The 24,280-nt window shown below is 39.8% G+C and overlaps 1 protein-coding gene across 1 annotated transcript in view; it reads right to left on the bottom strand.

The window, feature by feature from the left end:
- SUCLG2 (succinate-CoA ligase GDP-forming beta subunit) overlaps nt 1-24,280 on the bottom strand; it is a 164,595-nt gene that overhangs the window by 80,024 nt on the left and 60,291 nt on the right. Inside the window, exons 3-6 of the mRNA XM_019536684.1 lie at nt 8,889-8,988; nt 8,694-8,784; nt 3,367-3,519; nt 2,725-2,814 (exon numbers count right to left, since the gene is read on the bottom strand). Coding sequence (XP_019392229.1) covers nt 2,725-2,814; nt 3,367-3,519; nt 8,694-8,784; nt 8,889-8,988 — 434 coding nt within the window. The remainder of the gene's footprint in view (nt 1-2,724; nt 2,815-3,366; nt 3,520-8,693; nt 8,785-8,888; nt 8,989-24,280) is intronic.

Here is a 24,280-nt window from a genome sequence, read left to right as displayed (position 1 = left end):
CCCCCATTGCTCTTCTATGCCCATTCATCTCTCTATGACTGCTCCCCACGGGTGGGATTACTGGTAAACCCCCCTAGCAACAAGTAAGCACAGCTTTAAGGTCTGCCAATATGAAAAATCAGGGAAACTGATCTTCCCTCCTCAGTTCATTTGCCTAAGACCCATCTGACGGCTTAAAGGGTGGTTGAGTGAATGGGACACCAAAACCACTTCCCCACCCCTATTTTCCTACTGAATTTGTGCTTCAGTTAACTAAACCCTAAGAACCAAACATTTAGGATCTTTTGGGAAGCAAGGAAGTAAAACACAGTCAAAAGCAACTTTGGTTATATACGTGGGTTTTTTTTACCTGTTTAAGTCTGAGAGTGTTTAACCACTGACAAGGGGTAAACTAGAGAGGCTGTGGTATCTCCTTCCTTAGAGGTTTTTAAGAGCAGATTAGACACACACTTGATTGGAACATTTTAAACAGGGATGATCCTTTTGAGACGAGGGCTAGACTAGGAGGTTTCCTGGGGGTTCTTCCACCATTATTTTTTTTACGATTTAAAAACATATATTCACTTGTGTTGGGAAATTATGTTAGAATATTGCCAGATTAATTCCCTTGTGGCTTTGATTTCTATTGTACCAGTCCAGAACTACAAGTCTTTAAATGTATATGCTATTAAAAATGACAATTTTAAAGGAATTTGCCTATTAGTGTGTAAAAGCGATCTTTGTTCTTTAGGTTCCTCCCAAGCAGCATATTATTAGTTTGCTACTAGTTTCTGGTTAATTTTGATCAGCCCTTCTAGGTGAGATGCTATATTTCTGTTCTCTGACCCCCCGCTCCCTGGCAACATTCTCCAAGCCTGAATAGTCGCAGTTTCCATAAACATTCCTGATACTAAGCTGGCTCAGTGGAATATCTGCAGAAAGTGAATTAAATGCAAGTTCACTGTGTGACATTTTCCAGGCTTTAATCCTACGCAGTACTGAATGGGTCAAATCCTGCTTTCGGCTTACATGGGGTCCGCTTGCTAAGAAATGGCACAATTGTGAGACATGAATTGTAACCTAAGAAATAAGCATAAAATAATACTTTGGAAAGAAATTAACACGTTCTCGTTCTCAATCAAAATAACAGGAGTTTCTGAAATGTTAGCTAGGATAAATTCATAATTACATGTGAATTGTCTATACCCTTGTTTGCACATAGCAGGAAGCTAACCTAATAAAAACCAGAATGCTATACAAGTCCTTGCATTCTGGATCCCCTGCATTAAGTAAAAGGACAAAAAGGGTAATACAGATCCTGCCAAGGCAGAAATCTCAGCATTGGCTGTTTGTTAGAGAGCCATAAAGCTTACAGTTCCTAGTGTAGGGTTCAGGAGGACCGTGTTGGCATTGGAGCCATCGCACACAGCACTCTAGGCTAAAAACAGACATTAGATTTCTCTTGAGATGAAGCCTTTTATCCTGGGATCCTACAAACATAGTTGCCCATTGTCCCACTTTAGGTACTTGCAAAATATCGGAGCTTACATTTTTTCTCAGGACAAATGGAGCTCATCCAAGTTGACGGTCATTCAAACTGTGTGTGTAGATGACTGTCCTGAGCCTTTGTCAATGCAAGTCAAAGCCCGGGACAGTTTGGCTTGGGGCAAACCCATAGAGATTCAAAGCAGCATGACAAAAGACAGCTAGATAGGCTTAGGTTAGCTACGTCTCTGTCCAGGATCGGGGTGGGGCACAAAGGTTGACCTAACATTATCACTTCTCCCTGGCCTACTTCTGTGCTGAAGCTTATAAAGGCGCCCCCCAAATCCCATCCAACAAGTAGTTTTGATTCAGTTGGACATTTCATTCTGGTATCTATTCATTATGCTTATATACACCAGCATACTCAACCTGAAGAGGTGAGAGCGCATGGGAGGAAACACATGTGGTGTAGCTCAGCTTAATCATCCATGAATTGTTTTTAATAATTAAGTACCAGAACTCTGCAAGGGCTGAAAGGTTCTATATAATCATTCATCCTCATTAAAGATACTGCTAACTCTTCAAATGTGTGTTAATCAACTTAATGATTATGCATTTGTTAATTGCACAGTTGGGATAGAAAATAATTAGAAGTCTGTATTAAAGATGCACAGATTCTACAAAAATGGCATTTGGTTATTATGGGGGGGAAGGGTGTTTAAGTAAAAATAGCTTTTAACAACATGTCTGTCATTACGGCTATTAACGTTAACCTAAATATGCTGTTTCCCCATCTATAAAATGATTCACACAGGCGTGATAGCACGTGCTGTCCTGTGCCACATAGCATTCTTAGCATAGATCAGAGGCAGAGGCCTGACAACCCCAACGATGTCCCTTCAGAATATTTTTAGGAAATCTATTTTCAAAGTAAAACATTATTTTGTTGTCCAAAAGAACCATGCTGTTGATTTGTTCTTCTGCTATTGCATTTGATGCATTCAGGGGCTGATGGCGACAAGTGTAAGCTCCCACTGAAATCAGTGGACCCCCATGGATTCCTTCCACTGCATTTCTGGAGGAATAAGGATCCTTATTTACATAGAGCTGGTGATGCTCTGTTTAAATACAGGAATAATTGCTTCAAAGCATAACCTTGGGTCTGACCCCAAAACCACCGCATTTCTAAGATCTGTTCTGGAGGTATTTTCTCACTTAGCTGAATTGACCTCCACTTAATCTAAGAACAATTCAAGTTACCTGCTGCTGCAAAGGTCCTTTGAATCCTAAATTTTCTGCCATGCACAGTGCTTGGCTCTCCTTCACACCTTCAAAAATATCGATTTCCTCCTGGTACAATAAAGTGCATAAACGGAATTAAGATATTCGATTTGAGTGGAGATTAATAACTTCAAAAAGAAAATGCTTATTATATATTTGCAAATTAGTAATTAAAGTATGGCTGTTTGCCAAAGTTCTCCAAGGCTGAGGCTACAGCAGCTGCCTATAGGGTATGTTATAATTACACCATCTATGAAACAGTCCTTCGAAAAACTATATAATTCTTCAGGGTGGCATGCTGACAAGACAATCTGACACGAGTTTTCACTTTTAATTACTGTACAGATGGCGTTGACGAATATTTAGTCTGTTAATTTTTATGACATCTTCTGGAAACTTTCCAAAGCAGTGGTGTCACTGCCCAGTAATGTCACAAAGTTTATATAATTTCAAAATGTGCATTAAATATTTTCGCAATTTTTACATAATTATACTTGTTTGCATCAATTATTTCCCCATTCGAATAGCTTATCTATTCTCTATTAAGCCACAATGACATTATAAATACTTAAATGCAAAAGTCAGGATTAAGAAGTTAGTACTTCTCAGCAGTCATAATACCTTAAAAATAAGGTCTGGAGTGGTAGCTGCCACTTCTTCTATGTCCACACCGCCCTGTGGGCTGCCAACCATAACAGGTCCACTACAGGCTCGGTCCATCAAAATCGCAAAGTAGGTTTCCCTTGAAATATCCAGGGCTTCTGCAACCATCACCTAAAAATTGATATGGAGGGCAGGGGGTAAAAGTCAGTCTTTTTAACAGGTGGCCATTGGCTAGCGAGTCAATCATAATCCTTCTTCTGTTGATGCATCTGGGAGTGCTGAATATCATACAAGGCAAATATTAAAAGGCAAAATGCTCTAATGAATTAGAACAAGTCAAAAACAACATGTTACTCTGCAGTGACCTGCTAGTAGATATTATTCCAAATGCTGCCCTGAAGTCATTACTTTGATACTTGCTACCCTGTTATCCTGAAAGGTACCACCAACTTGGTTTGCCTGACAGTGTTTCATGATTCTTAGCATTTTTCTTACATCGCACTGTCTCAAAATCAGAGATTCCCTTGGCCATTTTCATTAGAAGAAAGATTAGATTTGCACCTTATAGACTAACTAAATCAGAGACGCATTGTTATTTTTAATGAGAACATTTAGTAAACTAGGGAAACAATTTTTCCTTTCCTAGAAAGAAACTCAAAGCAGGAGGAAGAAAATAGCTGGTGACATCATGCAGAAAATCCTGGCGCTCTCTTCTCATTCTTTCGTGGATGAAATACATGTGGCACGTTATAGGGCACCAGTGGCAAGATGCAGCGTAACCCTATAGAGCCTTGGGATACAGCAAGACATAAGACGACTGACCCCAGAAGAGCTGGTGGCCTCACTGGCAGTATTGCTTCCTCAGGAGATGCTCTCCTATGGACGACCTTATACCAGACCTTACCTTGCCGTTATGCTGTTAGGTCAAAGGCTCCTGTACAGATTTCCTACTAGCAATATGCATGCTACTACATCTTTCCACTAAAGCCCTACAGCTTTTCACATTCCTTCCACAGAGACACTGGGATACCTCTCTGGGGCCTCGCTGCACTGCGTGCCACTAATAAGCTAGAAGCAGATGAAGAGCAAGTTGCAGAGCTGTTGCTTCCCTGCTTGCCCCAAATCAGCATCCTTTTGCTCCCCAGCACCACTGTGAGCTAAGGAACCCCTTCATGTCCCTAGCTGATGGAGTACCAACAGGGGCTTTATGCTACACCTGTGCGCTTGAAATTCATGTGTGCTCTCACTTGCAGCGTGACTGAAAATGAAGTACTGCTCCTGTATTTTAATTATAACCCCCATCTGTGTGAAACAATGAAAGCACCACAGACAGCACCCTTTCTGTAAGGGTACAGGAATAACTGGGCTCAGCCCATCCAGATTGTTGCGCATCATATTTGTTAATGAAGAGGAGTAGCAGGAACTGATGAGATTAGATGCCCTTTTGTACTTGCGGAGACCCACTAACATAGCTCTCTTGGCATGAGGATACCAAATTACTGTAAATACGCCATTTAAATTATCTCCTGCAGTACTGCATTCCCATCACATGCAGTGCTAGCAGTAGGTATACAGCTCTACTTCCAGGGCTGCAGTTTTCTGTTTAAAATCAGGCCATGTGCAGCAAAGAGGATATCAAAGTGTGCTTCCCTACAGTGCATTTGCCAGGGGCTCTAAGCCCCTGAAGCCAAAGAATCACATTTGGGGAAATAGTGTGGTTCACTCTCCTCTGCTTCACACGCAAGCTTATTCACCGAGACAGCCAATAAGGTGAAGATCAGCCATGTCAGCTGGTGATGGTGACTAACGAAGCCCTTCACCGGAAACCGCAGAAAACTTGAACTGAGTTTTCGTTGGGTAATAAATAAGTATCAAAGAAGAACAACTGGATCCTCTGATTGGTTATAAACCAATGGCCTTAAAGAGTGGTCTTCCGTGAAAGCTTTGTATATTATTGTTATGCAGGGCATAGCCATAACTTCATGCAAAAATCACATTCAGCCAAATTCAGGGCTGACAGAATTCTGTTTTAGTCAAGCCAATGGCCCAGATTTTTAAAATATAAAATTAATTGTAATACTCCTAGTGTCCTGACATTCTGCATGCCTGAGAGGATGTATTCCACTGAATAACTATTTCTGGGTTTTCATAACAGTAGGAATATAAATAAGGAAGATGCCTTATAGTTTTACCCAGTTCAACTCTGTGCCGTCCTGCTAATGAGCATGAGAGAAAGAATGCACTTACCTTAAGCCAGGCTGTACATCTTTACAGAACAAAAAACAAAGAGAGATAAGAAATTAGAGTTTGCCACTGTTGATTAGGCAGAAGGGAGGGAAGATGCTAATGGAGATATGACTGGGAAGGAGTTTCAACCCTTAGAATAATCTCGCTTCCTTTTCCTCTCTCTTGCTTTCTTCCTAGAATATAGGGAGATCTAAAGGAGCAGTTCAAACAAGCCACTGTTCAAAAGCAGACTAAAGAAAACTAGGGATGAAGGAAGCTGCTAACAAACGATACAGAACTACTGTATTTTTTAAAGGATGCCTATTCCTGGATGTTTTAAAGGAAGTCTACAAGCTGGCACTATAAGCTGCTTGCTATTCTTGCTACTTTAACAGGCACAGATTAGTTTTACCTGTACATCATGTTTAGGTTTTATCTGTATATAGGGTTTGGCTTTCTTGGACACCCTGCACCAGTATATCATCAGTCTACGCAAGTACTGGAGCCAGTTGCTGGAGTTCTGAGTTGAGCAAAAGCACCGGTCAGATGATACCAGAACCACGGGGCCTCATCCTACCTCGTTCGAGTTCTCCAACCAAAGCCACCTGAACGCTCATGAGCCAAGAACACCAGACAGAGCGGCTTTCCATTTGGTATTAATGAGGGACATATGCAAATGGTTAGTGAATTAGAGGAGACAAGTTGTGAATATGTGTTATCCTGTTTTTCACAGCTGCTTTGTGTAGAAATATCCAGGAAGGGCAGAGGCAGAGTATTTTTGAGGCACTCTAGTAACGCCACATTTTCCTAATTTAACATGTAGCTGTCTAAACTGCCTCTAAATCAACTAATTTCACAAGAAAATCTCAAAGGACCTTTGACATTGAATCATGTTTGAAATTTTAATTTTCTTACTGCTTAAAAGGAAGTCAGAGGTATTGGATTCTAACTAGTTGTCATGGTAAGCAAAAGACCGGTGCCCTTCAATAACAAGACTCTCCAAATTTCAGGGTGCCATAAGAAGACTTAATGTAACCTCACAAACTAGCTGCCATGCAGGAAAGGAGCTATGGGGTCTGTTTGTTTAAGAAATACAATCCTAAGCAGTACAGACATGTTTTAACTGCTTTTGCAGGCACAGAAGTGGAGAGAGCCATCTTTTTTCCATTTAACAACTCTATTTTTTTTTCCCTTAGGACAAGCTTGATTTTCTACTTCATAATTATTCTGACTGCAGATATTTCTTTAAGGAGAGATGTTAAAGAGAGAAACAGCACAATACTGTCATTTCCTCAAACAGGTCTGATTTATAGAACTTAATTTTTAAAGGGTCGTCAAGCTTCCCTCCTTCCTGTGGCCATAGCTGTAGACATTGAAACATTTGCCTGCTAACCTTTCAACTCATACAGCTGCTCGTGCAGATGATGGCAGAAACACTCATTTTTTCACATGGGTTTTGCATGTATACTTCTATCACCTGTACATAGGTGTTTGAAATTATCTCTGGGCTGTGCTTTCAACAGATCCTGAGAAATATGCTTGCAGGTGTCTCTGTTCACAATTTTTTTCCTAATCCATGTTGCAAATTTTCTCTCTAGTGGCTTTTATTTCATTGCTATATTCTGAGATACACTTTCTAGCAACATAAGCCAAGATGCTGGTGCATTCAAGGACTTTTAGACCAACGAACAGTGAAATGCTTGTAAATGTGACCCAACCAAAAAATAGGAGGACAAGAGCTTGCCTGTATAGGAGAATTTTACCAGGTATATTTAAAAACCAAACTAGCTCTCCACGTGGATTACTCTTAACTTGGAATAAAATTGCTGATATAACTACTGTTATCCTAAAAAAACCCAGACTTTTTTGGTTTAGTTTATGACAGTGCTGCTCAGCTCTGGCCCATGGGCTGAATGAACCCAGCCCGCAGAGCTGTGCCATGCTGCCACGCTGTCCAGCTTCCTCCACAAAAGTCATTTAACGCACATTCTTTTAAACAATCCACTCTGAAAAAAAACACACTTTTAATTTTCTATCAATTCCCGATAAAAAATTAGACGTCTGCTTTCTAGGACTGAACATTTAGATGAATATGCAAATCTTGTAATCAGACAGGCAAAAAGGCAAAGCTTCTGCTGCTGGCATATTTCAAACAGTGCAGCTAACACAAAGCACAAATAAGACTGAAGCACTGGCAGAGATTTTACTATACACAACTCCACAAGCAGTTTTAAGGTGGGCAATGTCTTGTGTGCGTGTATTAGTAGGGTCTCCGATAGGCCTGCGTTCATGGTAATTTTGTTTCTTCTTTTTGTTATCACAAAACAACTGCCTATCGGGATCCACTTGCTAGTCTAACAACAGAAATGATACCAAAGAGCCACTACGGTATCTCCTGCAAGGTCTCTGAAGCACCTGTCCAGCAAGGCATCCTCATTCTGTGCTTACGCTAAGGTTCAAAGAAAATGTTAGCAACTAGCTCCCACCCCCACAGACATACCCGTTCAGCTCATACCAAAGAAGTCTGCATAATAACCTATCCCTTGGCATCAAATATACAGCATGGCTCTTCATTATATACCCTGTCTGGGGATCTCTGTTCAACAAAGCAAAATAAGGGATGAAAGTCAGACTGTTCCAACTGCAGCCCACATATTACATTTAATTTCTTACAGGGTTTAAGCTGAACGGAGAGAGCCTAAGAAAACCCTGTCTGAAAGGCTGCCTTTGTTGCTCATCCCTAAGCTAATAATTAAGGACACGACCACCCTACATGTAAAGGCAGTTACCCACAAGAAGAAAGTGTAATACTTCTCTTTTCAAAGTAGCCTATCAAAAGGTACATTTCCGCTAATGAGACCACATTAGAATTTAGCGAACATTTGCTTCATCACCTATAGCAAAAGGAGTTTATGCTGTCTTGCTCTTCAGCAGGCTTAGACATGAACAAACACTTAAGGGAAACAAAAATAGCACTACGGCCCTTTATCAATGGAAGGGAATGTAATCAATCAGGGATCAGGACTCAAAGACCTGGCAAAGTATGTGGCCCACATCACAATGCATTAATTTACAGTTGTTCGTGTTTTTCTAATTTTAAGGGGAGAAAATAATCTAACCTTCTTAACTTTAACGCCATCCTTTGGAGTTTGCTTTGTTGCAAGGTTGTACCCAATCATCTGCTTAGCCAGCTGACCAACCTCCGCAGGGCTACAAAAGAAAGAAGTCCAGTTATGAACTCATTCATTAGGTAAACAGTCACTGTAAACAGCCTCAACATTATCGGATTCAGGTCCTTTGATTTTTAGACTTACTCTTTAGTTAGATGCACTCCTCCTTTTAATCCACTATTGAAAACACCTTTCCCTCTCCCTCCTGCCAGGATCTGAGCTTTTAAAACAATTTCTCTTGCCTCTGTAACAGAAAAACAAATATATGGTGTGGTGCTATTTAATGCCATTTATTGACTTACAATAACTACTCATCTACTTAAAAAAATAACTAGAATGCCATTAGAGCGCATTGGAAAACCAAATGACCAAGAGTTCAACCAAAAAAGGTTGTTTCCTATTTTTTCATGTCTAAAATAGGAAAAAGAATAACCACAAGCTACCCACAAGCTAACTAAATATGTGGGTATTTTGACCAAGTAATTTGGTTACTAATAAATGCCTTATTAAACAGTTTATACACAATTTGCATAGTTTCTTTAGCCAGCATTATTCTCCATCAGAAGGGTATGTTCTTTCAGTGGTTCTGCACACATATGATGGCATGCAAATATCGAACCAGGCTAGTAACCTTTGCGCCTATGGAGCAGTCCATATCTGTGTACCGGGTATAGTGCACTGGTCCATCACTTCCCAGGCTGAAGTGGCCACTGCAATCTCTGCTGTTCCCTTACGTGAGTGTTTGGATCAGTCTGATCCATGGAAGTACAAACCCAGTGACTATGTAAATGCCACTTCCCTCCCTGCCATCCTGCTACCTACTTGGCTCCTATCCTCCTTCGGTTAGAGGACCAAAAATCAAATCTTGTCAGCACAAATACCACGGAATAAAATGATTGCATTTTTATATTAAGATCGAAGCCTGCTTTTTTCCACACAGCCCATAAAAGAGCATGCTAAAGAATATCTGATTTTCAGGCTTCTCAGGATAAAATACATCCACATGCTTATCCATCTGCTAATGTTTGATATACATCATTCTGAGCCTTCAAAACACTCTCCTTTACAATACTTCATGCATTCGAACACATTCATATTCCCAGCTCCCTATTATTCATGCCACTCCACAGCAGATAACAAGGAAATTTAAATGCAACAAAAAAGTTTTGTATCAGTGTTTTCTAAGCATACAAATTATTAAGATGAATTCAACTATAAATCACTTGCCAACTGACAGTAGCAAAACTTAAAATCACATTGACGGCTGTGATAAAACATCTAATTTGCCATTGTTAATGGACACTACAAGCACTTAATTAGATTAGTTTTACTCACTAACCATCCCAACAATGAAAGCTTTGTATTCTGAGTGATAAGTGCTGTCAATTATGCATGTGATCATTATGCTTTGTACCAAAGGTCTTTAGGTTACCAACTCAATTTTATTCATAGCTTCCACATTGCACACTACCCTGATTCTTTTCACTTGACTGTAACAAATCAGGCAAGAAAGCTGAATTAAATGACTATCTTTTTTATAATCTGGCAAAAGAACGTGAGGACAATACAATACCTTCAGAAAGACAAGGATCGGAGACATAAATACGCAGGCTAAAAAAGTAAGCATAACTATGTAAAGGTTAGACCTGAAGTACTAATCAATATACCAGCTCAGCAGAACACAGCACAGCAGGTTCTTCTTACCCTGGGGGAAGCTGACATGAAGTTATTTAATTCAATAGTTATTTGCCCAAGCTCTGGAAAATGAAGTAAACCAGCCAAATCTTATTTTACAATAACTAGGCTTGATCATTCAGTATTTACCAAGTTGAATCACTACTAATGTCACCATTTCTATTTTATTTAAAGATCTGATTTCTGGAAACGCTCACACAAATTTCTGTTTGTTTTTATGTTATCTCCTGCTTGAATTCCCAGATTACATTAGGAAAGACTATCCCATACAAGAAATGTAATTTTAGTCAAAATATATAAAATGATTTAACTGTACTTTCAGGATAACTTGGAAAAAAGCACAGATTCTAATCACATTTGTATGGAAATCTATTAAATGTATATTCACACAATAAAATTATCATGGATTTATTCCTTTAGCATCTATCAAAACTGGTTTAACAAAGCTACAAGCAATTGTAAAAGACAACTTTTGTGCAGTTATAAGTTTATACATACAATCTGTGCTTGGCACTATTCAGAGTATGGCACGTTGGTAGAAACAGGAATGTTCTGTGGCATAAGAGAGTAAAACGAAACCCTTCCATCAGCACTTCACTTGCTAATTAACATTTCTCAATCAATTTCTATTCCATTGTTTGATCTTTGTCCTAATTGTTTTTCAGTTCAAAAAACATTTCAGATTGTTTGTTAAAAGTGTATAGGTTTTAGCTGTAAATATCAGCTTTGCAGCATAAAGAGAGGATCCCAGCAGTAGAATTACTTCTATTAATTATAAGAAGAATACTTGAACCACTCTTTGCTAGATCTTATGTTTCTTTCATTTCTCTGCTTATACTGCTGGAAAACACAACTTCTGGTCTATTTTGTTTGACTTTTCTGTTAGGATACATGAATTCCAGATATTTTCACTGAAGTGTTTCAACAAAACCATGCCAGGTCTCTTTAACTGTATTTCTCTTAGACATAAAGTTGAAGGCCAAGGCCTGCAGTCCTCCTTAGGCAAAATTGTCAAGCGTTGTGTCCTACAATTTCAACTGGGAAGAAGTGCATTTCTATCATATTACTACTACATACTCATGCAGATTTAAACCTATATGGACAACATTTAAGCTACAAAATGCAATGAAAGACTCAGGAACTAACATTCTTTACACTGTATTCTACAATCCATCTCTTTCTTTTCTGTTAGCATCGTGAATACAAATTGCTGTGACACCCTGAGATTGCAATAGGCTCAGTGTTATAATGAAAGCCTATTTTGAATCAATAAAATTGGACCTGCTTTGGGGAACTATGATTACTCTGGTCCACTGGTACTGCCTGCAGCAAAAGTGAACAGCTTGTTCGCAACCCACTGCTGTATATATTTAACTACTGGATTCTTGATCACAAAACAATACACTGAGAACTGTGGTTTCTCTTCTTACCCAGCTTGATAATTTATTACCTGTGAATATCTTTCCATTAAATGTTGATAGAATGATATGCTGGCCCATTTAAGTACATTAACATTTGCAGTTGATCAAAAAATAAAAATAAAGCTACCATATGCAGAAAGGACCACATATTACAGGCGACTGCTGCTGTCTCACAACAATAGTCCCATGTACCAAGTCTGACGTAAGAACAAAGAATGGTTTTGGACCAAAGAAATTCACTCGGGCTTTAATAAATAAGTCATCATTTGATAGAGTATGGCAATGGGGTCTCCCTCTCAAATCCTCATCCTCCCTCTCATTCACCGAGTGACATTCCACCTGCTACCTGTAGATCTCAGCTCATCTGCGAGCCAGGAACAAATCTACTAACTTAGCTTGAGAATTAATATTTGCTCCTGATGTAGGGCCTGACACCTGACTCTCTTTAACCCTAGTGTAATGCAAATGATTTTAAAGAGGAGGAGGTGGGTGGGGAAGGAGCAAAACTCAGGCAGTGTCACGTACGTAGGAGGGAGCAGTCAAACACTGCTGGAGAGTCTCAACCTGGGTCTCAAAAGGGTCTTGCAGCCCAGGGTCAAGCTCTGCCAGCTGGACATTCACTAGGATGTTGTGTTTGTCTATGCACTTTTGGGTCCACGTTGCTTTTAAGCTTACCTATCTGAAAGCAGGCTTTATGAACAGCCTCCTTTCTTTGCTGTCTCTGACACGCTTCTGTGCCTGGATTGCTTGGTACCTTCTCTGGAAGAAGGACTCTATGGGTGCATCCAGATGAGTGCACACGTGCAGTACGTGGTGCCATCGTCCCGTCTGAAATCCTGGTGTCAAGTATAACCCCATGCTAGAAAAAGGTGATGTGGCTGCAGCGTGTGCTGCCTGAAACTGGAGCATGGCCAGCTGGAGCACACTCCACCGGTCGGCCAGGCTCCCTGCAGCTGGAGCCCTGGGAGGCCCTCAGGACCCCAGGTAAAGCTGCTGGCCCCAGCCTCCACTACCCCACCTGGGGCAACTTGCCATGCACCAGAGCATGCACGCATGGGCGTTCTCCAGGGACACGTAGCAGTGGCACAACTATGTCACTGCTGTTTGGCCCCCAGGAAACGCACTTACGTGCTTGTCTGGATGTGTCCTATAAATCCAGGTGCCTTACACTGTGCTGACCAACAAAGATGTTAGTCTGTTAAACACTCCCTTTGTCAGAGCTCCTGTGCTTCAGGGACTCAGGACAGCCAGAGCAAACAGACACAGGATTTTGCAGAGGGATTTCTAAAAAGCAACTACTCCTTACTTTCAAGAGCCCAAGAAAGGTAAATGGTAGGTGAAACAACAAACATCTGCATCTCTCCCTGCTTCAGCCTCCTCACTCCTGCTGAGGACTTCTGAGACCTAGGTCAGGACAGGTCATGGGGGGTTAGAAACCCACAGGCAGCTGGTCCTGAAATCTCAGAACAGAATTCATAAGCAATACAGTTCGTGTCACCTTTGCACACAAACATGGACCTTTCTGTATGCATGCTAAAGGTTATATGTTTCCTAAGAGGTTACACTGCCTACAACCTTCTTAACTCCCCTTGTTCTTAGCATTAAAAGGGATGCAACTGGTTCAAGCAACACCCCCACATATTACCAGGTAAACAAACTGATGTGAAATAGGAGCTGTTAAATATATATATTTTTTAATTGAAACTCTCCCTCTTCCACTCCTCCCACCCTTCCCCTCTTACCACTCTCCCACATTCCCAAAGGAAGCCATCTTTTCACATGCTTCATTCCCCCAGTCTCTGAATTTAAGTCAGATCAATCATCCTTTTTATAACTCCATACCCTGGAATATATTGTATATTTATTACTAGATTAGAAGCCTCATTAAAATCCATAATGATAGATTAGCCAGATTCCTGAACCTGTCACTGATGTTATTAATTACTTTCATAACCATTACGACACACTTCACCAGTAATAAATTTTTTTTAAAGCCAGATAAAAATCAACGAAGTTAAGGCTCACCCTTAACACTGTACTCTTAAATCTTCTCAAAATAAGCAATCAAGTAGCCAGGCTTGCATTTTAACTACCCCAGTTTTTTATAATAAACGTGTCGTCACTTGATCCATGAGCATCGACGCTGAATTATTATATACACACAGCCACCCATTCTTCTATTCACCTCCTTTTTACCTGGAGGCCAGGGCACTGAGGGAAAAAAAACAAGTGATCATGTAATTAAAGAATGCACATGATCAACAGTGTTGAATTAAGGCTGCACAGGCCATATTAATTCTGGCATTCTCTAATTTTTGACTGCTTGACTTTGCCACCTTCATTTTCTTTAAAGGTAGCTTTTAATGTATAATGAGTAGATGGATTGCACAAATGAAGTGGCACTACCTGTCACCCTTGTGACAGAAGGGACATGGATTGGAAGATATGAAAAAGGAGCTTTTTTCATGCCTGAAAGAGGTCCCTGAGGAACTGTGCTGAAGCACATCGATGGTGCAGTGCGGGAAAGCTTGCTCTGCCAGTTCTCCTTTTGCATCTGCTCTAGGATAAATAGACAAGCTCAGTGTCTAGTGCTGTCAACCTGGCAGGCCCTGCAGGACTGTAAATTTAAATGGAATTAAATTGAAAGGTTATGCTAACCCTGACTGCACTGGCCACTTCTCATTGTATGGTATTATTGCTCATCTTAATAAGGCTATCTTCGAGACAATTCCTCTTGCTCCACAGTATGCTATTCTGACCTAAAATATGGGAGATATTACTGACCATCATTACTAGGCCAAATGTCCTCATTTTGAGTTTTTACTAAAGGGTCTTTGTATGCACAACAAGATGCATTCAAGTTATTTGTGTCTCTTACCAAATATGCTAATAAAAATGATGCACTAATGAGAAAGGGAGACATTTTTCCCAGTAATGTTATTTCTGCTGTTCAGCTGATTCATGCACTCTGGTTTTCTTCCTTTATTACATCCTCTGTTTCAGCCACATGAGGACACCCTTAAGACTGAAAAAGATCTGATTATAAACACAGAACTGGCATTGAAATTTCCCCCTTTGGCAACCTTGATGATGAAAAAAGATAGTCACCCTAGAACCTCTGTTTTTGACTATCAGTGAACACCTTTAATTGCTCATATTAATTGTGCATCTCCATCATAAACTAACACTAAACAACAAGTATCCATCTCAGACCTAGGCCATGCGTATGCACCGAGAGCCACAATGTCTCAGGACACTCAAACTGCAGATGTTAAACCAGCATCTCCCATGGTTATAAAATTCATTCTGCCTCTGTTCATCTACTTTGCAAATGTACATTTGGAGCATGCCTGTTTCCCTTATACAGGCAGAATATATTAGCTCGTCAGTTAGTCAGGAGACAGTTTTTTTTATATCTGCTCTGAGTCAAACATAATAAAAACCAGCCACGGACCGTTTGTTAAGGTGCTCTTAGCAGATTTTCGGCAGGCAATGGTGCTAATCATGCCTTTTTTCAACTTCTGAGAAGGAGCTGGAAACTGGAACATATCTTAAGGTGTGTAGATTGCCAGCTCTCTCTGTACTGCATTTTGCAGTTCTCAAAACATCGTTGTCATCACCAAAATACGAGACTTTTTTTGTTGTTGTTATATAGTTTTGTTCTAATGAGAAAACAGTTGTGGAGTAGGGCAGCTCAAGTGTGTCCTAAAAATCCTACCTAAATATCATAGCAGCATTCATTATAATACAGTTCAGAGAATAGGATTTATGCAATCTGTACTGCTGAAGTCAAACAGTCATTAAGAACAAACATCACTCTTGCCCCTAGCTGCAACAATATGCACACCTGTTTTCCTGGCTGGTTTTCAAAATTTCATTCTTTGTGATGATATGCAGAATGCTGGAGCTAGAAAAAGTCTCTTTTTGGACTGATTCTGCCTCTTTTATACATTACTGAACTGTAGTGCTGCTGCTGGGGAATTTGTACCTCATGTAAAAACTCAACAGCTAGGGACTTTAATATGGGTTTGTGCATAATTCATTCTTAGGCATAAACAGGCTTCAGAAAAGACAAATGATAATATGCAAAACACAGAAAGTATGAGAAACTACTCAGAAAAATCACATACCAAAAAAGAAAAGGAGGCTACCAACCCACTCTAGTAATTAGGAAATTTTTGCCTATAACATGCAGCATGCCACTCCTGATTTAACCCTAATTTCCTAACCACTTTTCCTGGCAACCCTCTCTCTACCCTCACCTTGCATGGAAGAGAAAGATACTTAGCTTTCACTGCATGAAGACTATTATTCAACACTTGTGGTACTGAGCTTAAACTGCTGATTTCCTCCTCACAATTAAAAAGAATTGTTAAAATTTAAGTCAGTTTAACTATGCTGCCTTAAAAAAAAGAAAGAAACGCCTGTTTCCTTCCGCCAAAAATGAGCAGAATTCAGTACATACAACTCAAGAAGGCACTTAACTGTAAGCATGCACTAAAACCCCACTGGGCTTTAAACGTATATTTAAATACTTTGCTAAATTGGAGCTTTGAATGCTTCATAAAGAGTTTTTCTTTAAGCTTAGAGGCCAATCCACAGTGTGGGTTTATGAACCCACAAGTCACAGGTACTAGACACTGGCAAAAACTGCAGGAAGAAACCACTGCTAAGAAAATAAGAATGGAACAAAAAGTCTGGTTTGGATGAGTGAGCAAAAGATTTTTTTTTTTTAAACAAAAGCTGCTGTTGGTAGGAAACAGTCATGTGAACAAGTGCTCTCTCATCCAGGCTGATATTCCCTAACAGAGCTGTATAAAAGAGAAGTGCATATAGGAACCCTATATCTCTCTGTCTCAGTGTGGGGTATCCCAGGACAAACAGCAGAAATGTCGAACAAAAGCCATCCTAGTAATATTTCTGACCTGGTTCAAACAAGTGGTACTGGAAATGTTTTATGAGAGCCTGATTTCATGCAATACAAAGGTGAGGATTAATGTACAGTTGTAGCTATATCTCTGAACTCATCTTTCAGTCCTTTGAAGAGTGCTCTTCGCTAGGTGTCCTCTGGGATTCGGTCAGGATTGTTCCACTGGGCTGGGTCATTTTCCTGGAAACACAAAGTCTTTAAAATGGTCTCTATGTGCAAACTTGACTTGGCTCCAATAGAGCCAAAGGTGGAGACTGAGTTTGAAACTATGCAGATGAAGCTGGATTCACTCTGAAGTCAGTCATCATCTGAACAGATGAACGTCTGAGGGGCAAAGTTTGATGTTTGTGCCCTCACTACAGACATAAAAGAAGGAATGCCCTTGGTTCACTTAAGAATCATATACTGCAAAAGTAGTTCAGGGCCTTGCTCTTTAGATCTCCCCAAAATCAATTCTTGCATATGGAAAAAATCATAACCAAAGAAAAAACAAACAAAAGCTTGCCACCTGAAATGGAAGAGAGACAACCAAGCAGCCACAGCATGTAAAGTGTTTACGAGTCTCAAGCAGGAAAAAATAACAACAAAATAAAAATACACACTAAAGGAAGTAAAATGGGCTTTATTAACATGTGGCTATTTACCACCCACTGTACTTAAGTTTATTGCAATATTTCCTATTTAGAGAACCAGGAATACTAGAAATACCCTGATAACGATAAACACTAGGTTCAATAAAACTTGCGTTGCTTAGGAGTGCTTGCTTTACCTATTAGACAACCGATGCTCAGCATGAATCAGTGGAAAACTAGACTGTAATCTCCAATTGTGCAGAAGGCCTGAATGAAGCCTATGAAGTATTTAAATCCTATCTTGAGGATGGGAAAGTCAGATATCAGGGATGCTCAGGCAATCTGCTGACCAGTTATACGAGGGCCAAAGAGTAGAAATAAAATGGGGAATAAAAGTGAAGATGAAAAATCTGATGAGGCTTGTTTATGATGTCTCTTTTTAGTCTAGTAGAGACTAATCTGAGATTTCTGGTCAATGCCCGGTATTCACTTCCAGCGCCACCAAAAACCTAGATAGACTGCGTCCACTCAGAAAATGGACCTAGAAACCCTATTACATAAAGAGCTTGCTACATGTAAAGGACAGTGAGAGAGATAAAAATTAATGTAGATAAAAAATAATGTATTAATTAAATACAGAAATGCTGCAACCACAGTTGTGAGCATCTTTGTTTCTGAATATATCTTATTGCACCGTTTGCTGAAAACCTTTCTGGGATTACTGATGTTGGTTTTCATGGTATCTAGCTTTTCATTTAATACAAAACTACTGTATTAAGCAGTACAAAAAAGAAATATTTTGCCCCTAAGGCAACTGGTAAATATTAACTACTGTAAGGAGATGAAGTTTCATCTGCAGCATGCACTGCTGTTTTATAATTTAATATAAGCTAGTACCAATAATAAACTAAGAGCTAGTAATAAAGCAGCGGATGCTCGATCATCCTGCACTTGCTTTTGTTTACTTTTGTAACACAGAAAATAGAAGCCATGGCTAAAATAATAGCAGCAAACAGCTCAGAAAAGACATTCGGTGCAGGGATCTGCTGGTCTTTATTATTCAGTATTTAATTCAATGGATGTAGTATGCCATTTAAGACTTTGCTGTTCCATAAAAAGGGACAGCTCATTAATCATGATAATGTTGATGACAATACGTTCAGAGCTAAGAACAAAGCTTTTAGACAATCCTATGCATCAAATGCACGTGGCCAGAGCAGCATTGACCTGCTTCACCAGCCCCTATCACCTCTCATGTAGCATATGCCAGACATTCAAAGAAGTCACACAAAGAAGAAGAAAGACATTAGTCTTTCAAGTACAGGTTAGAAAGCTAACAGAACTATTTATGAGCCCTCTATGCATTTGCTTCTCTTCCGTTTTTCTTTTCTATTACACTTCTTCCTCTGCACTATCTTTGTTCATTTTCAGCAATCTGTAACAACAGGCATCTTCAAAAGAGAAGATCCATTTTCCCCATCCTAACTACACTTGAGGTCACGTGCATGTCGAAGATGTACACGATAGCTGCTGCCTCTTCACACCAGTATAGTCTTTACATAAGGCTACAGTTCAAAAAAGCCACCATATTAAAAACAACTCTTAAGCACATTCTTAAATTCCCAAAAAGGTAAGAGCCTGAAGTGCTGTTCTTAATCAGAATATGTAAAATTTGCCAAAAAGGACTGTCAAATTCAAATTTTAACCTATGCACTTGCATTTAAAATGCCATGCTTTATTAAAAAACCCAGGTATAGTTTCTAATGGCACTCAAACCTTTAATAAATGTGATGGATATTTTTCTCTGGTTCTCCCAATACCCCCTGGCCACAGAGCACAGAGTATTATTTGTGCTCCTTCAGCTGCAGTCATACAGTGTGCCCTGTAATTAGGCGTCTCCTTTGTGATCTACGAGAACTTGACATGACAACATGCAAGAACCCAAACACTGCTTTCAGCGCTGGAGATAATAGTGGGGAAACAATGGTAGGAAGTAAATATTAGATACGAGGCATGCTGCAATTCAACCTTCCTCCTTCTTTGCTTCGGACAACATTCAGGTGTGGGAATGTGGCTGGGCTTGATCTCCAGTTGCCAGTGTTGTGCCTGTTCAGTGGATTAATCCAAATTTTCATTTTTACAGGGAACTGACTCTGATCCTTCTCATATACTGTGTGAAAAATGTCAGAATGAGAAAGTTAGCACTCTTTCTTAGAAGGTACGAGAGGTATTAAAAGTACACAGGTTTCCATACTGAGCTGTGTATTTAAGAGAGAACCATTTCTTGAAATCATCAGCTGTGCTAGCAATTTTCAGACTCACCAAAGGTAGGCTGGGTAGAGGCTGAAGTACCAGCCTCCCTACACTCTTCACAGCACAATGATTTTGAAGTCCTCTGTCTTTGATCATCACTCTTTAAATACCACATTAGTTCCCCATTACACTTTACAGTCAAAACTTTTATGTTCTCTCTTTACAAAGCAGGCATCATTTAAAATCTTAAATCCCTTCTTGTTATGGGATGCAAAATAAAGAAGAAAAAAAAATCCACATTTTATGGACTCATACAGGGACTGTTTAAATGTTTGGAAGAGATTCAGATGAAAAACAAAGAGGTCAGATTTGGCTATTAAACTTCATACAATCCTAGGTCCCAACGTGGCTATCAGCCCCCAACACTTGCATATTATAATACGTTGGTGAAGCTGGTTTCTCTTGGCCTAGTATGAGGAAATCAAGGACTTATAAAGACTTCAATTTCTGAAACTAACAGGAAATCTTGTTTAGTGAATCAAACACTGACCACAATTGTTTTCGCAATAATACACGCTGCGTGTTTAACTCCAAGCACTCTCAAACACCATCATGCCCCGCTTCAACCCTGTCTCTGTTATCTCCTGACCTCTCTTTGCTCTCTCAATTTTCTCATGTAGTTATAAATAGTTGCTTGTTATTATATACAATTGCATCATGCTGTGTATGAGGACACCCCACAAGCTGTTAGCTTTATTAACTTAATAATAGATTTCAGGGTGTGATATCCAATTAATTTTATTTTCCATACGCACATGAAGCTCCATGGGAAGGCCAAATTATAGCATAGCCATATGGTGCCTGATAAGTAAGAATTAAAAGTAATTTTCTAATCTTTGTGAACTAAAAAAAAAGTGCATATGGTTTCAATGACATGGAGGAAATTAAACTTCAGCCGTGTCCCTACACATCTAGCTAAGTTGCCGTCACTTTCTTAATGTTTCTCCATTCATACACTTCCTACGCCTGCTGGCCTCAGGGTGAAATGGTTAATCACAGCCCTAGTCAAAAAAATTTAACTGCTTAATTATTTAAGGGCCTTGTCCTGCAGGGAGACTTCACACTGCTCTGAGGATTCTCCTATACAGAACTTTGTGGGAGTCAGTCCATATGGTTATGCTCTTGAGCAAACTGTGCTATAGGGGATTCACTGTCTTGACTTGGTAACGTGTATACGTAGAATTGAATTGTCAATCAAACAGAGAAATGCTAGTATAGTACCTTGAGGGATAGGGTGGACCTCTTCCCATCTCTGTTACACACTTCCTTGTGTAGCCTTGGGCACTCTATAACTAAGTTCCCATCTGAAAAAAATGGGATAAATAAACTTCTCTGATTCACGGGGATGTCCAAAAGATAAATATATCAATGACCAAGGGAATCCTAGGCTGCAGTCATGGGGACCCCACGAAGGGCATTTTCTGCTATTGGAAACAAAGCAGAGGTGCTACGTGGTCCTTATCCTCTCCTTTGGAAATTAGGAACCAAGAATGCAGATCATTAGCCTGGTAACACCACTTAGAAATGCCAAAATTAAACAGATTATCCACTCGTGCATACACCCACTCATTTATAAGAATATAAACAGTGTTTATCACCTGACCATATCTTGGGGACAAGACTGACATCAGATTTTGCTAAACAAAACTTTAAAAAACTCCATAAACATATTATAGCCCAGCAAATAGGACATTATTTTTTTGGCACAGGGAATTGAACTCCTCTCTCAAGTATGTTTATTTGTAAATTTGTCGCATAGGATTTCTTGTATTCAAAAATACCATAAACTACAATTTTGTCAACTCCCAAGGATGCAATTTTGTCAATTTTATCTTTAGTGAGAAGACATTTCAAGTCTATATCCAGGGTAAGCCAGGGAACAGAAAATCTTTAACAACCTTTCAAAATTCACATTCACGTGGCTGATTTCTTCTCCTTAACCACCAGCAACATTTGCGCCCACCCAGCTTAAACTCCCGACTTAGAGAAATATCAGAGTAAAGAAGTTACTCACTTATAAAATAAGCAGATTTAAAGTTTCAAGTATAACAGTTTTTTACTGACTATAAATACTACAAGTACAGTGATCTTATTTTAATTCCCCCCTCCATTTTTTTGGTGCTGATTTTGTTAAAAGTTCCGTCACATTTTTGGTTTTCCTATTTGATTAAAAAAGTAATGTTCAATTAAGTTAATGCTTTTAGGGGTCCTATACACGTGCGTGGAGGCTGCTCCAACGTGCTGTAATTGCAGCGCGTTGCAACAGACTTGATTAACAGAGTCTGGAGAAGCACGGCAATTACCGTGCCCCAGCAGACTCCAGTGTCACAACGGGGCAGCAGGGGTGCTTTAACTATGGCGGTGCAGGAGTTCACTGAGCTTTAGTTAAAGCACCCCCGTTGCCATTTCAGTGTGAGCATGCTGATACAGGTGACACACTGGACGCTTTAATTAGTATGGCTCTTGGAGTGGAGTGATGCTAATTAAAGCGTACCCTCTCCCCCCTGAGCACATCTATAAATGTCTTTAATGTCTGTTAATGCTAATACAACCTAAGTGTACAAAGCAAGAGGAGAGGCTATTCAAAACTGCAGGGCTCTGAATGTTAACATGCATGTTAAAAATAATCCATGAGCCCTTTTTCTTACTTGAACATTTATCATTTAAATGACAGACGAGACCATTCCTTCGACTGATGTGATCTAACATGCAAAAACATCTCTTGCAGAATATGTTACAAATAAATAATTCTAATATTTGCAGTGGGTTGGTGAGATGCATGACATTCAGTCCTATAGCTTTCAAATAGTGCTTCAAAAGCAGGAATATACCCAAATGACACCCTGTGTGCCTTCCCTCCAAAGCAGGGGTGACTTTGAAAACACCTCGAGCTATGTTTTTCCCTATGCAACGCAAAAGTGCATCAGCCTTTTATAGCCACAAAAAGGCACAGTCCAAAGGAGAGATTCAACAGACAACATTTGGTGGGGAAAAGACAGCTCCCGTAGAATAAACCAACTCAACTGTAGTAAAATATTGACACAGTTGTACACTTCTGTCAATCCGGCGCTTTCTGTTCCCAGCATGACAGATGTTGAAAATAATTGCAAGTGTTTGGGAGGCAAACAGAAAAAAGCTCTTCCATAAACCCCACACATACTGTATATAAAGTGGATATGAAACACTCAGGCTAGTATGTAAGCTACAGATTCTACATGCCTTTAGCATGTTTCCTCTGTGAATGAAGTAAAACAATTTATACCAGACCAGTGGGCATTCAAGAGGTTGAAGGGTGTAAGGAAGGCAAATGGCGCTGTACCGAGGGAATGTTAGCGAGCACAGAAGCATTCACTTCCCCCAAAGCATCATCCTGCAGAGGTGATACACACACACATCTATATGCGCATACACATACACACACACACATATATCTTATCTCTATATCTCAAATAAAATATCGATTACATTCACTTTAAACCCAAATACCGGTTCCTCAGAGGGCTGGGTAAGAGTGCCTCATTCTCTCTTCTCAAAGAACCAGCCAATTCCTTTTTTGTTGCCTCTACCTCTGCTCTTGCCGAGTGTGGAAGCTGAGAGGTACGGTAGGTCAATTAGTTTGACGACAGAGAAGATGTATCCCTTGTGGGACAAATATGCAGACCCTTCCCAATTCAGTCTCTTTCTATCTCCAGTGTAGGATGGGCCCTACAATTGTTTACTCTTTGGGCCCGCTAAAAGGATCAAATAAATATCAGTGATGTTTAAACCTGGGTTTAATAATTGATACAAACATTTGAATATCTCAACAAAAGAACGGAGTCTTTTATTACTGCCCATGTTTCATTTCACCCGGTACCAACTCGCCTTTCAGCACTATTTATGAACACAAAGACCAACATTTTCTTAGAAAGTGGAACTTATTTTTATTATCTGAACTACATTAAGCCCCTAGGAGTACTAAATATGGATTTTCCTGTGGGGTGAACATCAGTTGGAAGCTATTTTATAAATCACCAATATACTGGGCAGAGCTGAAGCTACTACAAAACTCTCCTCCAGCGGTTCCAAAACACAAGTCTCCACCTGCTACAGAAGGGTGCTAGTGACTACCGATCCCAGTAGGTCTTTTTACCTATCAATACAAAAGAAGAAGCATCGGCTCTTTGAAAATTGCTCAGAGGATACCAGGATCCATCTCTATTCCATGGTTATTACAAATCTCTGAAGAAGCATTCTGCATTTTTGTACAGTTCAGTTTAATCACTGTGACATATTTTGGATGTTGCATTGGGTAGACTACACTGCTGGACCTGTATGAAAATGAGCCCTGAATCTGGAAAAATTTTCCTTGGAGAAGTATTTGATACTCGAGGTGCATACAATAAGCAGAGAAGAGATTTCCGTGGTCAGCTGTGTTCCTTTCCTCTTCTCGATATTCCTGCTGTATATTTATTTCACACCAACATTTATTTCAATTTTCAACAACCTGCAGTGCGGCCAACATGACACAGTGTGTGGAAAGTGTTGACATGTTACATTAGTAAAGTTTGACAGGAATCAAGATGCAGAATGACATTGCACAGAAACACCGTAAAGGGAAGACAA

The sequence above is a fragment of the Crocodylus porosus genome, unplaced genomic scaffold (assembly GCF_001723895.1).
Source record: "Crocodylus porosus isolate Cpor-Errol unplaced genomic scaffold, CroPor_comp1, whole genome shotgun sequence".
NCBI lineage: Eukaryota > Metazoa > Chordata > Crocodylia > Crocodylidae > Crocodylus > Crocodylus porosus.
The sequence above is the reverse complement of the archived record's forward strand: the minus strand, read 5'-3'. Positions and strand labels throughout refer to the sequence as shown.